At 40.8% G+C, this 24,288-nt stretch overlaps 1 protein-coding gene across 4 annotated transcripts in view; it reads right to left on the reverse strand.

Annotated features, from left to right (window-relative positions):
- kcnip4a (potassium voltage-gated channel interacting protein 4a) overlaps positions 1–24,288 on the reverse strand; it is a 165,674-nt gene that overhangs the window by 130,739 nt on the left and 10,647 nt on the right. Inside the window, exons 1-2 of one of the 4 annotated variants that reach the window (XM_085451441.1) lie at positions 20,035–20,205; positions 19,233–19,384 (exon numbers count right to left, since the gene is read on the reverse strand). The exons of 2 other annotated variants lie outside the window; for them this stretch is intronic. In XM_085451441.1, coding sequence (XP_085307567.1) covers positions 19,233–19,371 — 139 coding nt within the window. In that variant the 5' untranslated portion in view covers positions 19,372–19,384; positions 20,035–20,205. Of the gene's footprint in view, positions 1–19,232; positions 19,388–20,034; positions 20,206–24,288 lie in introns of those variants that run through there. One more of the 4 variants, XM_085451440.1, reaches the window with a different exon arrangement.

A 24,288-nucleotide genomic window follows, 5' to 3' on the forward strand; every position in this document is an offset into this window, starting at 1 on the left:
CCCTTCATGCTCACTTGCTAGTACAGCCAACAGCGTGTATTCTAGATCCCCAAATAAAGTCCTACAGGGACATAAAACTTGTATGAATTTTTAATATGACTTCTGACAGCTCGTATAAGATAGACAGTGTGTCAGATTTGGGTACACAGGACTGAGCTGGAAATGTCAGTTTGTGACGCTGTAAAAGGCAGCTCTCTGGCTCTGTACCAGATGTAGCAGTGCCCACATCTGTCAGCAGAGCAGGTGACCTTCTGTTTAACTGGTGGACATCAAATAGCAAAAGCATGCTGTATAGATTATAATGTGAGCTAATGCATAGGGCCCCTGCAGCTTGTTAATGGATGCGGACGACCTGACTGCAGAGCGAACGTGACAATGTAAGTGCTGATGCTCATGCTTGATGTTTCCACCTAACACACAGTACGGTTTAATACTGGTGGGCGCTGTTTAACGGGCAAGGTGCCTTTTTATGCTCAAGCACTATAAAGTCACAAGGAGCAGTGAAGATGCATTTACGTAGAAGCTAAGTGCTTGTGAAACCCTCCTGCTTTACATGATCTACATCTAATGGTGTAGTTAAAAATATATTTCGACTGTTACAGACTTAAATTACACTCTTTAGTCATGACACTTAAGAAACCACAAGTTTTGAGTCCTCAGTAGGTCTTTAACACTTTTCTGAGACATCACTAAAACAAATCTGGCTACCAAGCACAGATTTGGGCAGTTACTTTGAAGGATTATCTAAATCAGCTTTAATTTCAGTGGTCACTGAGATATAAAAACTTAATGCATAGAATTAACTTTGCTATAACTTTGCAGTTCAATAACTGATTACTCACGTCTTGCTTGTACACTCCACAGCCACTATATTAAGTACAACTTGCTAGTACCAGGTTGGACCTGCTTTTTCTTCATAAATGCTTTAATTCTTAATGAAAAAGATTCAACAAGTATCAGGAAACGTTTATCATAGATTTTGGTCCATATTGACGCAACAGCGTCACACAGTTGCTGCAGATTTGTCAGCTCCACCTCCATGATGCTTCGCCAAGGTGCTCTATTGGACCAAGATCTGGTGACTGTGGAGGTGATTTGGGTACACTGAACCCGTTGTCACGTTCCAGAAATCGATTTGAGATGATCTGAGCATTGTGCAACAAGGTTACATCAAAAGATCAGAATCAGAATCAGAATGACTTTATTTATCCCCAATTAAGATGGAAATGCATGTGGTTGGGAACAATACTCAGGTAGGCTGTGGTGTTTAAACAATGTCCAGTTTGTACTAAAGGGCCCAAAGCGTGCCAAGAAACCATTACCCACACCACTGCACCACCACCATAAGCCTGAACCATTGATACGAGGCAGACTGGATCCATGTTTTCATGTTGTTTACACCAAATTCTAACCCTACATTAAAAGCCAACTCATTGGACCAGGCAGCATTTGTCCAGTCATCTGTTTGAAAGTAAATATGAGACCGAAGAAACACCCTTCAACGATGATGGTGTCGCATAGTTTGTCCACCATAGGTAACTCTGCTACTTCCTCATTAGCAACACAAACACAACGACCAGCTGGTCGTTGTGTTTGTGTTGCTAACTGGACTATTTTTAAACTGCTTTGTTATATTATCTTATTAAGGGATTATAAATGCATAACAAAAGCTACACATATCCTGTGTCTGAAAGAAAAAGAATATAGTCTGATATGTCAGATTTTTTGATTCACCAAATGTTGGCAATGGTTTAAAAAATACTGGCAGCTGCCAGTGTTAAATCTCAGCCACCTTTAGATACCCGTGTGGTATTAACTTAAAAATCAGAAAAAGTGACCTTGAGGTCGAGATCAGCGAGATTCAAACTCATCCCAGTTCTAAGTCACCTCATTTTTGAGTTATCACACTTAAAACATTTGGGTGTCCGCACAACCCACCCACTCCAGCTGGCTTACTACAATAAAATCCTAAACCCTAGAGAAGGTTGTGTAGGAAAAACACAGTGGATGCAGTGGATCACCAAACCAAACCTCAGCAATGCTGATATGAAAATGAAAAGACAACGATCACTACATTTTCTAATGACATGATCAGGAACACCAACTACCACGATCCCTAATGTTAAGTAGGGAGTAACACTTCTTGCTCACCTTTAACAACTCAAAAACTCTTGAAACAGCTTTTGGAAACATTTCTTGTGGAATTTCAACCTGTGTTTCTGATACTGGGAGGTGATGGGAAGAGGAAAGACAGAATGAAAAGTGAAGAAAGTAGAAGGAATTCACCATAAATCTGAGTAATGAACACATCAACAGCAGGGACAGTAATGAACTTCATCGTTTCTTCCAGAACCTCATCAGCCGGTTTGATTGAGTGAGGGGTCAGCATTCATTTTCACTGAGAGCAAAAACCAATAATGATCTAGAAAGCATCAGTCCCCCTGTATTTACTGTGGCCCGTTCCAGCCAGGCTTCTAAAGTATGCTGGCACACTAAAGACACAGACATCATGAATCTTAAACTATTTTCCACAGGTGATGGAATAGGGAAAAGGGGACAGTCACCAGGGAGATGTAGATGGCATTTAAATTATGGGTTTATACTGCAGAGTGCTGCTCCTACTCGAAATGGAGTTGGTCCAGTGTTGAATGTTAAGGTAATGTTCCAGTCCGTCACTTTTTTGATTTATCACTTCTCCGGGGAAGACCATTCCTGCTATTTGACATAATAGCTGAAACCTGTGTTTCACTGTGATTTATTCATAACGATTATGATATATTATTAACGCACAGGTCCCTGTTAGTCATCTGGAGTTCCATTTTTAAGGTTTCAAATAAAAACACATAAAACCATTTTTTTTAAACATGGTGTGTGTTTAAAAAAAGACATTTAAACAAATACACAACCCACCAGAAACACATACATGAACACCCACACACATACAAATATAAAAATACAAAAAAGCCTGTAAAACACAAAGAAATATGAAAAATGAACAAACCTGTGGCTAAACTCACTAGTAGGTACATCTGCATAATTAGAATTATCAACATTATTATTATTATTATTAATATTAAACCCCAACAATAGAGGCACTTTGGACACTCATTCCCCCACCTCTCCCCCCTCCATAGAGCCATCACCACCTTCAAACCGTTCACCTACAACACCCCCCTCCTCACCCCACACAAAAGAGGATTTCACACCACCTCCTCCGACCACAACTCTTCATATTCATGAAGCAGATGTGAGGAAGCAGTTTAAGAATCTGAATGCTCGGAAAGCTCCCGGCCCAGACGGTGTGTCTCCTGCCACCCTCAGACACTGTGCAAACGAGCTGGCCCCAGTGTTTTCTGGCATCTTCAACTCCTCACTGCAGGCATGTCATGTGCCTGCCTGCTTCAAGTCCTCTACCATAATCCCTGTCCCCAAGAAACCTAGGATCACTGGACTAAATGACTACAGACCCGTGGCTCTGACATCTGTGGTCATGAAGTCTTTTGAGCGCCTAGTTCTCTCCCATCTCAGGACCCTCACGGCCCCCCTCCTGGACCCCCTGCAGTTTGCATATAGAGCCAACAGGTCTGTAGACGACGCCATCAACATGGCCCTACACTTCATCCTGCAGCATCTGGACTCCCCAGGAACCTACGCCAGGATCCTGTTTGTGGACTTCAGCTCTGCCTTCAACACCATCCTTCCAGACCATCTCCAAGGCAAGCTTTCCCAGATGAATGTGCCTGATCCCATCTGCCGGTGGATCACTGACTTCCTGACGGACAGGAAGCAGCATGTGAGGCTGGGAAAGAATGTCTAGGACTCCCGGACCATCAGCACCGGCTCCCCTCAGGGCTGTGTTCTTTCTCCTCTGCTCTTCTCCCTGTACACCAACTGCTGCACCTCCACCCACCAGTCTGTCAAGCTAATCAAGTTCGCAGATGACACCACCGTCATTGGGCTCATCTCTGACGGGGATGAGTCTGCCTACAGGAGGGAGGTTGAACGTCTGGTGTCCTGGTGCAGCCACAACAACCTGGTGCTGAATGCCCAGAAGACAGTGGAGATTATTGTGGACTTCAGGAAGCACACAGCCCCACTCCCCCCCATCATCCTGACTGACACCCCCATCACCTCTGTGGACTCATTCCGCTTCCTGGGTACCACCATCACCCAGGACCTGAAGTGGGAGCCCACCATCACCTCCGTCATCAAGAAAGCCCAGCAGAGGATGTACTTCCTGAGGCAGCTGAAGAAATTCAACCTGCCAACACGGACGATGATGCAATTCTACACTGCAATCATCGAGTCCATCCTCACCTCCTCCATCACCGTGTGGTACGCTGGAGCCACTATCAGGGACAAACAGAGACTGCAGCGTGTTGTGCGCTCTGCTGAGAAGGTGATTGGCTGCAGACTCCCATCTCTGCAGGACCTGTACACCTCCAGGACACTGCGGCGTGCAGCCCGGATCTCAGCTGACCCTTCTCACCCTGGACACAGTCTGTTTGACCTGCTCCCCTCAGGCAGGAGGCTCCGGTCCATTCGCACCAGAACCTCTCGCCACAAGAACAGTTTCTTCCCCTCTGCTGTCGGACACATGAACAATAACCACATGACTGTCCCCGCCACTAACACATGACCCCACGCTGTGTCACTGCATCATTTCATGTCTGGCACTGATCACCACCTGCACTCATGTATATATCTTTCTACGTAGCACTCTTAATTCTTATTCTCATGTATATATCTCATGTATATCTCATGCACATATCTTTCTTTCTACATAGCACTTTAATTCTTATTGTTTGCACTGAAGCACCGCAGCAAATTCCTAATGTTGTAAACCTCAACATCTGGCAATAAACCCATTCTGATTCTGATTCTGAAATGGAAACACTACTTAAATGAGGGATCTGTGATCTAAAAGTGTGTTTTAAGAGTTTCTTGAAATTATCTGTAGGACCCATGCATGCACAGGAAGAACATCCAAACTCCACACAGAAAAGTCCACACTGGATTTAAACTCAGTCTCTTTTTTATTTTCCTCAGGCATTGCAGTACACAACCTTAATGCCAGACACATTCATTTCCCTGTTGATGGCGTGTAATTCAAAGTGAATGCATATTTATCAAAAAACACAAACGTTTCTCCGTTTAATTTTGTACTATTTACAATAAAACGTGCCGGTTAAATGATTTACAAGTCATTGCATTCGGTTATATTTGTGTCTGAGTTGTGGATGAAGACACAGCTTTATCTCCATGTTTTCATTTCCAGCCTGGAAATGTCCAAAATGTTGTTGAAAGTGTGAAATTAGATGCAAATTTTGAGCTTGAAAAGAATCACAGATTTTCTAGGGCATCGATTTTGATATGCCGGCCAGGAACTCATTGCAGATCAGTCAGTGGAGGAAGCTGCTGTTCAAACTAATTTTTCAAAGAAGAAAAACAAATGTTTCCATCTCTCAGGGATTGAATAGGCTTGTTTTAAATATTGTTACTTTGATCCAATTTAAAATAAATACATTAATCTTGTTGTATATGGTAGCCTTTCATGTGGGAGTTGGTTATGTAAATGTATTTGAGTAAGAGCCAATCAGTCTTCCTTCAAACTCTCCAAACACTCAGTGTGAGGCTAAATAGAAGCAATATGCACAGCAGTGATAGTATCAGTAAGTCTGGGATACATATGTCCTTTTTTACCTTAAAGACGTATTTTTCAAAAAAGCTTGAAAAGCTGAACCAAAGGATGGTCTGAGCATTTGGATGTAGTGCGAACATTCATTCATTCTGAGACGCTAAATCATTCATTAAAGCTATAGTGCACAGGAAAAAATTCACCAAGGCCACCTTTAGTTGGCTCACTAATAATGTGGCAGAAGTTGCCGTGAGCATTGATGGAGAGGACAAAAAATACGAGGCAGGAGATTGGGTTTACTGCTGTGTGGCTGCTTTTTATTTCATGATTCACAGATTCAGAGCTAAACCACAAAGGCTCACTATCTGCCAGTTTTATGGACAATGCAGAGACTGCAGGAGCTTAGGGGGCACTTAAAAAGAGTGAAGGCTGAACTACAGAGCAGAACATAGATCGAAAATTCAACCACACTGAACCTCATCTGACAGGAAAAGTCGCACTAAGCTATAACAAAGTAAACCTTTAAACAAGTCTATAGTCACAATAAAGTGTTGCTAATATAAACTTTTAAACTGTACCTTAGTTTGGCTCAGCCATATGAAAAAGAACTAATTATAGTCTTACTGCTTCCTTAGGAATAAGGAGGTTAACTACAAGAAAGTTGTTGCTAATCAAACTAATTTGATAAATTCAACATCAGTGAAAAGAAAAAAGGAGAATTATTGGCTGTTTGTTGGTCTGTAACATTCGGGTATGTGCTAACACAATACCAATGGACAGCACAGCAAATTCACCCTAATGTCAGATTGTGCATTGAACCCAAGAATGTCCTTTAGACAGACAAGACCAAAGTGATGATTTGGGCTTGTTTTGCAGCCACGTGACCTCGGCACCTTGCAGTCATTGAGTCGACCATGAACTCTGAAGAAGAAAGGAATCTAGGTGCTATAATGGCCTAGTCAAAATCCAGACATTTACTGTGGCATGGTCTTAATTGTGCTGCATATAAATAAATGCCTACAAACATCAATCAACTAAAGCAATGCTGTAAAGAAGAGTGGGCCAGTGGCATCCATATTCAGCATCCTTTGTCTAATATTCATCCGCTCTCCCGCCTCCTCATGTCCAAACCAAACTTTGTCTCCAAACTGCTAAACCGTCCATTTGAGCTCATTTCTAATCGTGTCCATTCTGGTCACTCAAAATGAAAATCTTAACATCTTTCCCTTCTGAAACCTCCAGTTTGGCCTTCCATCTCATTGTCTGTGCCATCATCTCCAAATTCTTCAACACAGCAGGTTTCACGCTTATAAACCTTCTCTTTCCAAAATATTGGCTGACTATGCTCCAAAACGGCGAAATCCACCACATCTCCTCTCCTGCATTTGTTGTTAGATGGAGTGGTGTCACCACACCATCTAACAACTCCTTGTCTTCTCTATTCCCATTAAACATGGCCATTAAAGTCTACTACAATCATCAATTTCTCCCCTTGGAGATACCGTTTCATCCAGCTTACAACAGAAGCCATCTCCATCTTCTAACTGACATCCAACCTGGGAGACAACATCTTGTCCAACATCACTGTCTGACGTCACAAATGAGCTTCTGGAAGAATGGTCACAAATTCCCATAAACAGACTCTTAAACCTTGTGGAAAATCTTCCTAGAAGAGATGAAGTTGTTTTAGCTGCAAATATTCGGCCAATCATATAGATTAATAGTATTTCACTTAACTTCATTAACTTATGAGTGTGAAGGCAAACAAGTGAATACTTTTAGAAATATAGTCTATCTATGATCTCATTTCTACCAAGGGGTTTTGCAGCTGCCTGCTGTGTTTAATACTGTGGGTTGTGTCAGACCAAACAACTGCAACCCTAATTTGGAAGTGGCATTCAGAGGCATGCTAGAAACATACTTTAACTTCAGTGTTACGCAGTCATCCTATCAACAAACTTTTAATTCAGTTAATTATGAAGGCTTCCTTTTGAACCTTTAAATCAGGAGGGGCACAATTCTCTCTTGCAAAAAAAAAAAAAAAGCTATTTACTGAATGAATGCCTTTAAGATGAGAAAAATAAAAACAACTTAGTCGATGTCATGGGAATGGGCAAATTACACCCACCATCATGCAGTACAAATGATCATTAGCACTGTAATTACTGGGAGGCCATCATGTTTGAAATTCATCAGCAGAAGTGGATTGCCAGTAAGCACTCCTAGAAGTACAAGGAAATGCATCACATGGGGATTATGTGGTGGGGTAATGTACTCTAGCTCACAAAAAGGCGCCAATCCTTCAAGTTGCAACTGATGGAAAAGAGACCATGTCTTCCTTGTAAATAACCAGAATTCAGCAGAGTCTGCTAGAGTTAAAAATACTGCAAAATAATGTAAAAGTCCTTTTAATACTGCTTTTCACTTTGCATTACCATAGGCACTGTTAGTTTAGCAGGACTCACAATGTCAAACACACAGGAAGAACGCAAATGGAAAACGTATTGTGGTGAATGACTTTGTTAATGTTGAGGGTAAACGGTCATAACAAAGCATATATTGTGCCATGCTAAAAAGCTCTGCAGGCCAGCTGAGAGCCATCTCTTTTCCATGACCTAGTTTTGTTTGGTTTCTTCCAGGAGGCCTGGTGTGGTTTGTTGACCTCATTTCTACAGGCATCTGCCCACAGAGCAACATCCACAAACTACAACAGTTACTTAAGAAGGATAGGTCTTGTCCACTGGGAGCACTGACACTCCTCGTTTTCCCTCAAGTAAGAACAAATGGGACTGATGCCATTTGTGGAGCAGCAAACAAAGAGGTTGCCCTTAATCTGTGGCTGCAATGGTAACAAATTCTCAACCTTGTTAACTGCGAAAATAAGAAAAACCTAAAAGTGCCACAAAGATGAATTTCCTGATATTACCCCAGTCAGGGACTAATAAGAAACCAGCTCCCCATTGTAAAGCAAAAAATAGACTCTAGGGTTGACATAAAGGATAAAGTGAGCTTTATTTAGCAGTTACTCCTATTATGCCAGTAAAAGATCAATTTGAGGATCAATCAAGGCCCAGGGCATGTGCTGGTGCTTCAAAGGAAACTGACTTACTGTGCTAATTCAGGCTAAAAATATAACTGTATGACCCATGTAGGGCTCAGTGTTGTCTGGAAATAGTAATGCCACTGTAATTAACATGATGTTACCAAAACAATCATGTGTAATTTGCAAACATATCTAATATTACCAAAGCTGCACAGAAAATGAGGCTTATTTTTGTAGAAGCCCATAGATTTCAGAGTTGTGGGATAACAGGAGGAATCGCACATCATATTCACTCGCTGCAGATCCTACTGATGTGCATTTGGGAGATCTGAAGGAATCACATGGAGAGACAAACTCCTGGCGAAGTTCAAATCTGCTGCAGCAAAATACCCATTCACTCCTAAACAGTCAGACAGCACAGAGGAGTTTTTGGCTAGATGTTTAAAAGCTACTTTCTTAGAAGTGCTTTAGTTTCCTTCTTTTTCCTTCTACTGTGTGCATGTTAATTGGACATCAATTAAGATACTATATGATGCAAACATACCAGATTTTAGCAAAACTGTTGATTTACAGCCAAAGTCCCATAAAAGTCCCATAAAATTTTGCAATAACCAAAAAACATTCAGATCTGCATTAAAGCAAGCACAAATACAAGCATCACATCTTACAAATAAATAAAAAAATATCATACATCATACAAACAAAGACTGCCAAGAATGGGAGATGTAACGCATCCACTCATAAGATCCAATATTCACTCACTTTTATTGATAGCGCTGTTTGTCTGAATGCGGCGGGCCTATGAGGCACCCTCTAGTGGTGGCCTTGGTCCTAATCCCAGGTTCAGTCTTTAGATTCATAACTTCATTTAAAGGAGGTGGGGAAACACTTATATAAAGAAAACAAGCATGCTTCCATGTATCTTTTTCTTCTTATGGTTGTCATGCACGGTCAGGTTTATCAGAAGGGCTGCAGGAGACTCCAGTCTGTTCCACAGATTTCTGCTTGTGTCTCAGAGGAATGTAAAAAGTAGCATTTCTCTGCCTTTTCTGACAGAGATTCCACCTTCAGCCATCTGTCTCTATCACTCCTCATGCACTGCCCTTATCCAGTCCTTCCAACATTTCTCCTGCTTAATTACTCTACCCTCCCTCCCCCCTTCTTCTTCTCCTCTACTGTCTCAGATCCACTTATTGCTGCTCAGAGATGTCCTTCTTGGTTAAAATAGTCACCAGTGCTATAAATTTGCTTTAATGATATCAATCACTTCTCATTAGTCTCGTGGGCTAAACTGCAGGATAGCAGCACACAAAGGAGCTCTAACCAGAGAAACTGGGAGGGTATTCACATTGTGCCGATAATTGTTATTGCACAATTTGAACAGGGTTCTAATAAGTAAAAAAACTCAACTACATAGGCAAGGCAAGTTTATTTGTATAGCACAATTCAACAACAAGGTGATTCAAAGTGCTTTACAGAGACATTAGAAACAAAAACAAATAAAAAGCATGATTTAAAATTTAAAACATAGCCTTATTATTCAGTCAAATGCCAGTTAAAGAGCATGCCTATCATAAAAAACTGAAAAAACAAAACAATAAAACCAAAATCATTTGGGGCCAGGCTATAAACAGACGCAACAGGAAGTGTGTTTTTGTTTCCGAAGTGTAACCTGCCTTCTTGCTCTATGACAGCTTATAACAGTCTCCAGCAACCCAAGCTTGATAAACAGCTGAGGAAATATAGCGATGGGTATTTGTATGAAACGTTGTCATAATTAATGCATGCATTCCTGCACTGTGTTGTCAGTTTGGCAATAACTGAACGGTCCTCCCACATTCCCCCGAGGCATTCCTGAGGTATTTCATTTGTGAAAATAAAACGGAAAACCCAAACACCTCCGACCACACAACCTCCGGATGTATAAAAATGGGAACTTATGTGTCTTTTGGTGCTGCCCTGCTGACCCTAGAGGACTGTAAATCAACAAGTACCTGTAAACAAGCAGCTCACTCACACCCTGCCAACAACCTTGTTAAACTCCTCCCCTTGGCCAGACGTAGAGCTCTGCATCTGAAAACTACCAGACACAGGAGCAGTTTCCTTTTTTCATGCCATCAATGTCATAAATAACTGAACAGGGAAAATACCAAAGCAACTCCTATTTGCATAACCACTTGTGCTACTACAACTCCATGTACTTCCTGCATTGTTACAGTCCTTTGTTACAATGATTTTATGAAGCTCAGAATTACTTTAAAACAACTGTACACAAAACATTCTAACATCCAGACCTGAACATACCAAACTACAGTTGGCCAGAGATGCTTATCCTTCATCATGAACATTAAATACAAAACACCTTATTAGACACGTCTCTGGGGGAAACATGACTGAACTTGTGCGCTCTTTCAGGCCTGCGTCTGAACCTCTGCCTGTAACTTGGATGGCATCTGACACATGCGGGGCAGATAAATTAGACCATGACAGGGACAGGTGTGTTAATGTCGAGTGGCACAGACACAAGAAAGTCATTTCTGCCCAGCAGCAGCCAAACGCTTACGAGGCTTCACTGTGCTGGGTATCAATCAGCAGGGACTATTTATAGAGGGCCCAGGCCGCTGCTAGAATACAAACACTTGACTGAAGTAGGTTACCATGAAAAGGGCTGTATCACCAGCAGACATGTAGAGAAAGGAGGACGTATGAGGAAAAGACTGGAGCCAGGTTAAGGATAAGTTAGAAGCTGATGATTAATTACACTTCCAACAAACTTCTCCTCCAGTATTTTTGCAGTCTATAACTAGATTTGAAACTTTAAAGTCTCTGCTTTCTGCTCTACTTAAAGAAATATAGAGTTATTTGAAGAGCCATTGCTGTTGATTATTATTTCAAGTAATCTTTTTTAGAAAATATATTTGGAAAAAAAAAACACTCTAAAGACATTTAGTCCACATGGCCAAAAATCACGCATGTAGATATGGTCAAAATAACCTGCTGAAGTTCAAAGTGAGCATCAGAATGGGAGGCAAAACTGATTTAAGTGACTTTGAAAATAGAAACTGGTGATCTGCAGGGATTTTCAGAGAATGGTCATAAAAAGACTAAATATCCAGTGAGCGTCAGTTCTCTGGTAAAAATGCCTTGTTGATGCCAGAGGTCAGAGGCCTAAAGTGCTATGAGCTGATAAGCGGGCCGCAGTAACTCAAATAACACAGAAGAGCATCTCTGAATGCAAAACATGTTGATCCTTGAAGCAGATGGGCTACAGCAGCAGAAGACCGCTCTGGAAATGAGGCTACCATTCACACAGGTTCACCCAAATCAAAGACTGGAAAAAACATTGCCTGGTCTGCTGAGACTTGATTTCTGCAGCAACATTCAGATGGCAGAGTCACAATTTGGTATAAACAATGTGAGCATGGATCCATCCTGCCTTGTATAAACAGTTCATGCTGATGGTGGTTATTTAGCAAAGATCATTTAAACACCACAGCCTACCTGAGTATTATTGCTGTACATGTCCATCCTTTTGTAACCACAGTGTGCCTATCTTCTCATGACTGCTTGCAGTAGGATAACACACCAGGTCACAAAGCTCAAATCATCTCAAACTGGTTCTTGAACATGACAATAAGTTCAATAAGTTCAATGCACTCAGATGACCTAGTTGTATATAGTAGGTTATCATGAGAAGGGCTGTGTCACGCCGAGAGCAGCTCTGGAATTTGGTAGAGCTGTGTGATGCTGTCCTGTCAATATGGACCAAAACCTCAGAGGAATGTTTCCAGTACCTTGGTGAAACTAAGCCACGTTAAGATATTTCTGAAGGGAAACTTAATGAGGAAACTCTGAAGTGCTTTTTTAAAGGTCAACAGTGAATTCAAATCCCAGTAAAGATTTTCAGGCTACAATAACAATAAGAAAAGACTGCCGAGTCATAATAAATGATAATAAATCAATGGGTTTTGACTCCAAAAGTACTTTTAAGCAATAAATGACTAAACCATTAAACCAATTGCCAAAATCATCTGTTCTTAGAAGCAGCGCTTAGCCTCACAGATATTTGCCCTCAGAAAATCAAACACTTCAAGTCTGTGAAAAAACACCTGCATGTGGCAAGAAATGCATCTTTAATGATGTGTAGAAAGAGCTCCTTGTATAGCCTGGACAAAAGGACCCAGCTTGGTTACATATATGACTGGTGCACAGTCACGTCTCCAACCAGCCAGCATCTCAGTTAGCTGTATCCAATTGACAAAGCGGAGAGGGAGTGCCACTGTCTGTCAACAGGCTACTTTAAGGTGTTATACAAACAAAATGGTTCACTGGGGTCGCCTATTCTCTGACTAATCCCTGGCTGTTAGCTGCTAATCCCTGTTTATCATGGGTGCGGGTCATGGCCAAGACTGAGAAACAGACTGACAGGCTCGCTACTGAGTCAAATACAGTGGAAGAAAGTGCTTCTTGAATCATGTATGCTTTGGCTAACACAAGCAGTTTCTGTGCTCCAAGTATTAAATAGTGAAAAAAACTAATTTTTTTCTTCCATTTAACTGTTTGTCTGTTGTATATTGATTGCTTGTGTAGTGTAGAGTGCCAGTGGGGGAAAATACAGTTAAGTCAAATACTTATGTTCCTTTTCACATTTTCCAAAGCTGTCCAGTGGGCCAGATTGGAGTCTCTTTTGGCCTGATTCTGGGCCGTGGACCTTATGCTTGAGAAACCTGCTTTAAAGGATCTCTCTCTAGCACTGAAACAAACATTTAATACAGACAAACACACACACACACGGGAGCACAATGCACAAAACATTTTGTCCAGCTGAATGAGCCCAGCCTGCTACTACACCTGCAGCTCTGCTAGTGAAATATAAGCTAGATTACAAGCATGCAGAGGCTGCAGTTCTGCAAATTCACCATCGTCATCTCTGGGGCCATTTGTTGTAAACGGCGTGTAGCACCTTCTCTTTGGCTGCCACCAGCACTAGCCGGCACGATGAATAAGATTAATGTCAGGGAAAGGCATCGCTGTGGGATCCCGTCCACTCTTTCTCCAGCAGTGTTTTTCACAATATATGAATCAAATGAAAGACAACAGTAGGACATGTCAGCATCGCAGCCAGCCAGCGGTCTCTAGGCAATCGCTCTTTTCCCCCTGTCCTCTGAACTGAGAGGCTGCACGCTGCCTCAGCTACCTCTCTAATCCATCATTGCCTTTTTCCATTTCCACCTCAGTTCTACAGAGGCCCGCACTCTTGACCAAGAGGGAAAACAGATTGAAATGGAAACAGAGTTGCTTTATCGAAAGCAGACGTTTGGCCTGAAGCTACAGGCAAAAATTGTGATTTATCATTCGATAAAATGGGCAGAATTAGGCTCATTTGCTTAATGATATCTAACATGTTCTCCACAATACAGCAACATGGAGACTGGCATTATATCTCAAGGTTTAAGGTTCCTTTAAGACACTGCATCTAATCCCCAACTGTTGGACGTGGGATCAAATTCTCAGAAATTAATTTCACATTAGAGAGGAGAAGCGGTGGGATTTGAACAAGACAATAAAACGAAAAGGTGGTAATTCATCTGAACGTGTGTGGAATTTTTAAAAGAAGTTCATAACCACCGACTTGGCCAAAGAAAAAGCAAATTAATTTGGCTATTTCTGTGCTCTCTGAAGGACGTGACCAAGAAATGCAGCCTTCAAGGTGGTGAGGATCTGCTCTTTGCGCCACAGCATGCACAGTTATATATTAGCCAGGGAAATATATTTTAAAAATGCAGTGACAGTTATCATATTATGATATCTGCTAAAAAGACCTGGAAGGAAATAATTCAAACAGCTCTCCATCGTCTCCACTCAAGCAATATCTGCCACTGATGAACACTGAAATGGTTAATTCTCGGTGTCATGGATTTCCATGCAGTCATATTCTGATTTCCTTCCTCAATATTGTGCTGTAATAGGAAAAAGCTGCATCCCAGCTACACTGAGTGCATTTGGGGCCACTGAATTACTGCTGCAGTGCAGACATTCTGTGGATTTATGACAGTCTCAGTACCTGAGAGCGATTCTGACACGATTTCGGAGCAGTCTTATCTTGTAGGGTTGTTTTACTTTGTTTTCTTGCCTTTGAAAATTATGGTTTTGTTGTCATGGCCACACTTTTACATGTACATCGATGGAGTTAAAGCCAAGCATGATAAAACTGGGCAGATGGCTGCAGCTCCAGATTCCTACGGGTACCTACTGCACCTTTTATCTTGGTGGGATGTTTTTTACTGCAGTCTGTCTCCGCAGATCAGCTAAATTTCTGCATTTTGTTTGTTCAAAGTAGACAATAAGCTCTATTTTCATTACTGAGAAACAAATCTGTCATCTTTGCTCCTTTTAGTCCTCCTATTTGTGGTGGCAGTACATTTTAAACACATACTCTAATCCCATACTTATGTAATATCATCCTAACCCAACTAAATGACTCACTTAAATCTCCAAATCCAATAATATTCTCACAGCACTGCAGCTAAAGATCTCTGAATGCAGCAAACTGTTACATCAGCTCGGACATCTTTTTAGTCAGTAGCTTGCTGCCCTCTGCTGGCAGCAAAGAACAGGTGCAATTCTGATTACCACAAGTGTCCAACAAGGAAAAGTATGAGAATTTCTACAGGTTCAATGCAAAAAACGGGCATCAATGGAAATTTCAAGTTCCACTTAATGCACATTTGCCACATGAGGTAAATCTAACAATTCTATGTATTGCAGCTTAAAACAGGAGAGTGATGTGCACAGGTCCAGCACATTCAGAGTAAACTCCAACCACGCACAGGTTGGCAACATTTTGGGGCATGCAGCACAGCATGCTATTTCCCTATAAAGCAACTGACCCATTTCAGTGCGTCACATAGACAGCGGGGATTTGTAAAGAGCTCGCTTGTAGCAGACGTCTGTCCCGGAGACACAACATGGGGGCTTGTGTATTTCTAGAAACAACCGCTTTATTGAGCGTGTTCATTTTCCCTCAGACTGCCTGAAAATCCAGAGGGTACCATTGCCACCTGGCAGGTTTATGGTGTGATCATCGGCATGCTGAGAGGTTATTCTGGGTAACACGGGGGGATAATGTTATTAGTTCGAGATGCCAGCTAATGAGAAGAACACCTACAAGAAGAACATATGCTAAGAGAGGCTCAAAATCCAAAACAACTGTTGTTAAATCTCTGTTACCTGGTGACTCATAAATCTGTTTTTATGCGTGCATTAAAAAAGCAAGAAAAAAATGGGAAAAAAGAAGGAAAATTCATTTCTGCTAGGCTATTATAAAAAGTCATTATGTATCTTTGTGTCATACACTCCACAGCTTTTTAAAAACTTACAGTGGCCTGAAAATACAGCCCACACTCAGGGACAGCAGCGCCTTTTCAGCAAAAAAATGAGCAGCGATTGCAATGAAAGCGTAATTCTTATGTGGCCAACAGAAACACCTGGGTCCTGGTGTGGCTCCAGCTGTTTTTGTCAGCTCGCGTGTTATTAGATAGATTCAAAAGTTAACTGTAAGGTAAAGCAGGGGAAAGAAACCACAGTGATTATGAGATGTAGAAACTGCACCTGCCCCACTGGCTGCAATCTAATCAATACAACTACAAAGAAAAAACACTCTTTTTATGACAAAAGGTGAAATTTCACTGTTGCTTCTGTGATTCCTGAGGAAAAAAACCAAAACAAAAACAGCTGTTTTATAGACCTTCTGTTATTGTTTTACCCCTGCAGAAAAATGTTTACTGCAGATGCCATTTAGGAGTCCCTGCTGGGATATTCATGACTGTTTAATAGCATGCTAAATCACACCCAAACACAACCCATTTATCTTAACAACTGGCAAATCATACAAGTGCAGGAGACCACCTGTCTATTACCAAATGCTTTAACGGCAACGCTTGTCATGTCAATGAAATATAGTGCAATCATGGGAACTTCAGAAGTGTAAAAATAAATGAGAAACAGATAAGATTATAAAAAAGCCACATCAATGTGCCTGCATACTGGTGCTAAAAGCGCATAAAGGAAACCCTGAAAAAAAAATTGATTTACATGTTATTAATAAAAATATCTCCAAATATCAGCGAGCAAAACATAAAAAGCAGAATAAAAGACGCCATGATGGATCACCAAAAACATTTCTTGTAACTAGGTCAGTAAAAAATCGATCATTTGTATGCAGATAAAACTAAAGCCAGAGCAAAAATGCATCACAGCAAGGATCACATGTGGTGGCTAAATGTATGCTCTGCTGCAACTGGCCTTTACAAAAAGACAGCTCAGTGTTTTTTCTCTGCACTTTAGTTTCAGTTTTAGTGGCAAAAAACAAAAACAACTGTAGCTATGAATCCAGTTGTGCATATATGGCTGTAGTAAATATGCTTGACCTGAGAAGTAATCAAGAGAGGGCTCGACTGTGACTTGCGGTGTTCAAATCATAAATCCTGGCGTCTCTATTGGAGGTGGGAATCGCCAGACACCCCATGAAACAATATTATCACAATACTTTTTTACATTTTGCAATAAGCATGAGTATAGCTTTAACATATACTGGAATTTATCACCTTTTTTTAACTGCAAATTATGTCCTCAAAGTTAAACTTCATTAGTATCTGTTTTATCCAGTAAGATAAAATTATCTCACTTCAATTAAGTGTTTTTGTTGTTGTTGCAAAATGAGCCTGTCTAAGAGTCTAAGAGTGTGTAAGAGTGTCAGTCTGATAGTAGTCTGCGATTGAATGGGGTCAAGTTGGCAATTACATGCAGTCTGTTTCAGATAACACAATATTACTATTGATAAATCAACAAAAATCACATATCTGTTGCTGCCTACATAGACAGATATTTACATTTAATAGAAACTGTCAGCAACGTTCCTGTTCTATAGGAATATAACCAGAATACAGCAGCTAATTGAGTCGAGTCTCCTCAAGTTGTGCTCATTGACAAAGGCTCTTTCAGACTCGTGTGTCTGCACTTATAAATTAGACAGCAATATTTGCAAACCTATGAGATTTTCTCTGATAGTGATTGCAGCCAGTCCAAGTCCGACTGCAGCTGCTTGCAAAAAGGTCGCCTCCTATCAGGCGACCTCTTGTTTAAAGTATTCCCATTATTTTAATTTATCTAGTAAGATATTGATATTTGGTTTCTCTGCATCGATACGATATCTCCACACAAAACTTTGTAATAAGTTGAGAGGTTAATGGATCAGATCCACAAGGCTTTACAACGTTTTGCTCCAGTTCTTCTTTTCAAAGCTCAATTTAACAGTACATGCAGTGAGTGTATAGGGTTACTGTTAAATCTAATCACATAAGTGAAATCAGCCTTATTATACATTTTCCAGTTCTTTAGTTGCTCACATTGTACAACAATGTTCTCTAGTAGAAACTGATATTTCCTTGACCTCCCAGTTACGGTAAAAACTTTGGGAATCGGAAGTAACTCATAATACGGGACAATCACAGTAAGTTGGCCATGGTAACAATGGGATAGTATAGAGATTTTGCACTACTCAGCCAACTATATCAGATGTTAGCCTGTTGATAATTTACATCTACATATGAGGAAATTACATTGTACAGATTAAAATTCTGTAATTTTCCTTTGTAATGCTGAAATCTGAATGCAATCCTGAATAAAACTGTTTCTGTATATTGCTCCTGTGGTCACTAAAACTTTCATGGAAAAATACTTGATTAGTTAGTAGCTGCACCTTTAAAGCAATAAACACAAGTAGAATAAATTCTACTGAATTCATACTGCCCATACATAATAAAGTCCATCTTATTCTTCTAGAGGTGGGAATCACCAAACACACATATCAAATTTTTAACATTTTTCAAAATGCTTAGAATTACAGTAACAAATACTGCAATTTATCACCTTTTTTAAGTTATGTCCTACAAAGTTAAACTTAGTCAGTATCTTTAAAAATAAACTTATTTCCTTTTAGTTGTGTTTTTTTTCCCCGCTGCAAAATGAGACTGCCATCAATGTTGCCATAAGTCAGAGTCACTCTCCTATCAGTCTGCTATCAGTCTGCAACTGAAGGGAGTCAAGTTTGCAATTACATGCAATCTGTTTCAGATAATATAGCAATAACCTCTGATAAATCGTCAAAAATGACACATATGTTGCTGTCTACGTAGACAGATGACAGACTGATGACAACATGTTGGCAATCTGTCTGCATTTATTAATTAGAGACCAACTATTTGCAAACCTCTGAGAGTGATTGCAGTCAGTCCGAGTCAGACTGCAACTGTTTGCAGAAAGTTTGCTTCTTATCTGGGGAGATAAGTGCTCTTATTTGTAGTATTCTGAAAGTTTTTTAATTTATTTAATTTTTGAAATATTGCTATTTTGTGTCCCTGTATCAATACAACATTGTCCAAGAAAATATCGTATTACTAAGCAGTATCGATTTTTTCCCCACCCTTATTATTCACTGAATGGGAATTGATTCCTGATCTTTCCAAACTTACAAATCTGTGCTTTTTGTACCTTGAGGGTTTGGCGAGGCCCAGGTGATGATGCGCCGCACCAGGCAGCAGTTGAGCAGGACTTTCCTGGAGAAGCCGTAGTCTTTGCGGAAATGCTGCAGGTCGCCCCTCATCTGGTTTGTCTTACTTGGCGTAAACATGGCTGGAGACTCGCTACTGTGAAATATAGCGTGCAGTTATTTGCAAGGACAACGACCAACAACTACAAGCACTTTCATAACCCTAAATGCACAGCATTATGAGAGTGCAGTAAACATAATTCGACTGCATATTAAAAACAAGAGACGCTGGTCTTCATTGCCTCCGGTAAAGATTCAAACATGAATAGCTGCAGCCACTACACCATGCAACGCAAACTGTCACAAAGCAACACACCTGAATAGATATGCTAATTTGGAATCTCTTTTTGCCCCCAGTTATGCGCAGCTATAATGATATGCGAGACATTTCCACATGCCCTTTTTCAGTAGCCAAAAAAAGCTCGTCTCATATCCTTTGAGCTGTGGGTTCAAGAAGATAGGAAATTTGTCCACCTATTGTGGCTAAAAGTAAATAAACTGAGCAGATTGTCTGAGCATTAAGCACCTGCAATGACAGTTTGCCTTTGCCGCTACACTGTAAGTACAATTCCCCTTAAGGTCCCATTTCAAGAGCAAAACTTTCAGACATCAACAGATCACAGGTCATTCAGCTACTCTAACCGCAAGGTCTGTTTTAAGGTTGGATGTCATTCATTGCACAGAAAATAGAGGTGCACTGCGCAGACTAACTGCTATCAATTGTTCCTTTGGGCATCATCTTACCTTCCAGGCTAAAACTCGATGTGGCTGCTCTCTCCGGTTCCTCAGTCTGCAAGTGATCCTCAGGTTTCACACAAGCACTTTCCCTTTCCTGAGCTGATCAACAGAGTGTGAAAGGAAGGAGGAGGAGAAAGAAGCGGCAAGCGAGGACCGCTCAGTGAAGAAGACCCAGTGAATGAATAGCAGGGGAAGAGAGAGAGAGAGAGAGAGAGAGAGATGGAGGGAGGGAGGGAGGTAGAGAGAAAATACTCCATAGCAATCTGGCTTTTACTTCAAGTTTGGACCAAGTATGTGCAGGTTTATTCAAGAAGAAGAGGAAAAGAGTCCAAGCTGCGGGTAGCTGTTTGCAGTGGACCCTCTTTGATCATCCTACCTCATCCTCTTCAAACACATGAAAGCTGTGATACACACACACACACACACACAACCTCATCTATACAAAGTGCACAAAGTGCAGAAAGTCATGAGTTTCACTTGAATGTCAACCAGTTACTTTAAGAATTAAAGTTAGCACCAAAGGAAAAGTCCTGCAGTCACCAAAACTGTTCAGACAATTTTTTAAAAATCTTAACCTTGTGACAACCTTTGTGCAAGAGAGTGCCACTATGTACCTGCTAAGACCTTCTCCGAGGAACATAAATGCTAGAGACAAAAGTTATAGCGTTTCATTAAGCACTACATAGTTCAATTATCAGTTGGACCACCTCAGCTATACTGACTCCTGTTGCCATGATGATGTCACTACCATGATATGTTTTTCCTACTGCAGGTTCAGCATCAGCTGTACTGACACTTTACTGATCAATTGCCACACAGACAGAGTTGATAATCAACATAAGCAGAGCTGATAATAACTGAACAGATGATAGCAGCAGGATAAATAAAATCATATCAATATCCCTCGTTATTTATGTCTGCATCTTGCATGACTGGGACACAATCTGGTTCTTCATAAAGAACCAGATTGCTAAAATCAGTGTTGCCAGGACCAGATCTTGCAATGGTGACACACACAGCATTCAGAGGTGAAAACGATACCAGCTCTGCTATCACAGCTAAGGATGCAAGTAACTTTTAAACCCCATAAAAAAACTTGCTAAACCTGCATGTTTGTACTCAAGTGTTTAAGCATCATTACACAAACTTTCCCCAGACAACCATGGATTTATTACCAGGATCTCAGAATGCAGAATTTTGTCAGCACTCAACATACACCTTGTGTTTATCTTACAAGACTCTAAATGTCACTCATTTCTGTGACTCATGCGCTAATCATTTTGGCCATTTTCCAAATGAGCTTAAGTTTACATTTAAATGCACATAATATTAATTTCTGCATAGTGATATATGGTTGTGCTTACAGGGAGACAGCAATGCTTAATCTAATTGCTTCCCCTGAGATGTTCGAGACATATTTTGTACCTGAGGAGACAGAGGGGGGCCCGGGACAGAGAACTGGGAAAGGAGCCACGCTCTCCCAGCAGGCCGAGACGCGCCGATGATTGAAATGAGAGAACAGATTGGTCGCTATGTTGCGGCATGTTATGCATGCATGGATATACATTCTGTGGGAGCACTTGTTAGGTGAGCACATTCTGAGGGACGTCCAAATCCTGAGGGAGAAGGCTTGAAAGGTTTGTCCCTATGCTGAATAATTTATACTCAAGGAGCTATTGATATTCAACACTGCCTTAGTTGAGTATGAGTCAACTCCAAGAGCAGGCATGGTTGAATTTTTGTATCGTCATGTTTCAAATTGAGACATAATGAGACACAAATATAGAAAAAACAGTAGACTAATATACTGCTCCGTAACCATCCAGAGGAGCTATGCAATGTCCAGATTCCAGCAATAATCTGCGAGATTTTACTCAATTACAAGTCTTCAGCTGTTCTTCTACGTTATGAAAAATATTTTGTCTGTCTGATTGTGGCACACCCATTCAGTGCAGCACATAAATCACAGCCAAGCAAAAAGAATGCAAATGTGCGTGTAAGTGGAAGATGGGTGGAGTACTGCTCCTACCTCATCCTCTCAGTTATGATTATCTGTCCTGCTCCCGCCACCCCATGAAAAAAACTGAAATACAATCCACATGCATTGGCTGCTGAATGCCTTTAAGGTACTACGTGGTTTTGTAGGAGATATAAGACTGAGTCTGTGAATGCCTTAAATCTTTATTGTTCCTTGATTACAGACACACATCGGTAATGTCAGAAGCAATTTGTGATAATGTATTATAAAAAATCAATTCAGAGAGCAGCTCAAGTGGAGTGGATTTAGCGTTACACCATATGTGTGTGTGTGTGTTTGACACCTAGGCTTTATCATCTAAGCTTGTCACTAACTGCAGCCTGCAGGATGTTTTGGAAGACTAAGCCTCGCCCAGTTTTGCACAAAAAACACATTAGATACTGTTTTTATTATAAGCAGAATAAGCAGTAACTTTAAGTGTATGTTTATCCATTTGCTTTCCTTCTCAAAGACCAGACAGTGAGACATGTACTTGACCAACTAGCCAACAGAAATGGCCGTGTGTCTACATGTTCTGTGGCCCTCATTATTAAGTTGAGCAGACTAAAAAAACGCCTGACTCAAAACTCAGGAGTCGATCCACTTTCACAGAGTTTGCACTGCTTGCGAATATTTTACCTCAGTATTCTGCAGTCTGGCAGCCAAAATCGAAGCAATACTTTTGCTACAGATTAACAAAGTCATAATTATCCCTGATTTTAGTTCATAAATCTCTAACGATTTGGAAACTGCCACACCGGCTTTCTTGTTCTTGTTACACAGGAAAGTACAGAGAGGTGGCTCAACGCAGGAAGTTGTCTTATTGGTGACTTTTACATCTACTTCAGACCCAGCTTTGTAACTTCACGTAGTCTGCCACTTCATGGTTGAGTTGCTGTGGTTTCCAAACACTTCCACTTTGCAATAATCCCACTCACAGCTAATCGTTGAATATCTTTGAGAGAAGAAATTTTACAAACTGTCTTGTTCTAACAGTACCACACTCAAATTCAGTGAGCTCTTTAGAAGCATTCATGACAATCTGTGAAGGCAGACTGCATGAATTACAGAAAATTACATACTACATGATATAATAATTTATCTACCAAAAATTAACCCAAAATGCTTCAGCAGTAAGTGAAAAACTAAGAGCACCCTTATGTCTTTCCTAGGAATTAATAGGTTAAGTAGCAGCCAGGTGCTAATAATCATATACACTCCAATAACTGATCATCAATAAGTGTAAGCACTTCTAAAAAAGCAGAAGTTTTTGTAGTTTCCTGGTGTCTATAATAGGGCTGCCACGATTAGTCGACTAGTCACGATTACGTCGACGACTGATTTAATAGTCGACGCATCGTTTGAAGCTTTGTAAGATCACAAAAGACGCAGGTAGTAGGATTTAAGAGTGTAATAACGGACTGAAACAGAAGATGGCAGCACTGCATGTACAAGGATGCCAGCTGCCGTTAAACCCCGAAGAAGAAGAAGCTGTGTCCCAGAATTCATAGCGCAGCCCAGCTCAGTTTCCAACAATGGCGGCAGCTAGTTAGTTTTTATATTACTCTTATTATTCTTTCTGGGTCACAAAATAAACGTTTAACATATTTAAGTCCATCATTCTGCAGTGAGAAAGTTTCTTCCCCTCACATTCAAGACAGCCGTCAATCTTCCCAGAGTCCCAGAAAATTCACCCCAGCGTCAGGCCATGCAATGCTCACAGACTGAAAAAACCCAACAGTTACATCTCTGTTAAATGTTAACAGAGCGGCACTTGTTTGGAAGGATTGTCCGGAGAAAACCAACTCTCCCTAAAAACAACATGACGGCACAGCTTAGGTTTGAAAAAGTTGAAAAAGTTGCATTTGAACAAACCACAAGACTTCTAGAACAATCTCCACCAAGCTGGAGATCTCTGACCACAATGCACAGCACCACGCCAGTTAGTAGATGCACATGTGGTATCAAACTCCTGCGTCTTTCTCACGTTATCGCAACCCCATCACCATTTTACAGCTGAGGGGTAAAACCTCAATTTGAAAGACTGTGACACACACCTGGTACTAAAAATTGTTAAGTTAACAAGGTAAAAGCAAAAGAGGTCTATGGCTTTATTACACAGCTACTCCTCCTCAAAATTCAACATTCTGGCAGTTACACGTGTTTCTGTTCTCTGTGTTCTGCTTCACCATGTTCAGTTTGAAATAATGGACACATTAAAGCACCAAGTCTCATCTTAGGCT

This window comes from Copadichromis virginalis, linkage group LG3, assembly GCF_057382275.1.
Source record: "Copadichromis virginalis isolate Kocher_CV1m ecotype Utaka linkage group LG3, C_Virginalis_male_GT1.1, whole genome shotgun sequence".
NCBI classification, from domain to species: Eukaryota; Metazoa; Chordata; class Actinopteri; order Cichliformes; family Cichlidae; genus Copadichromis; species Copadichromis virginalis.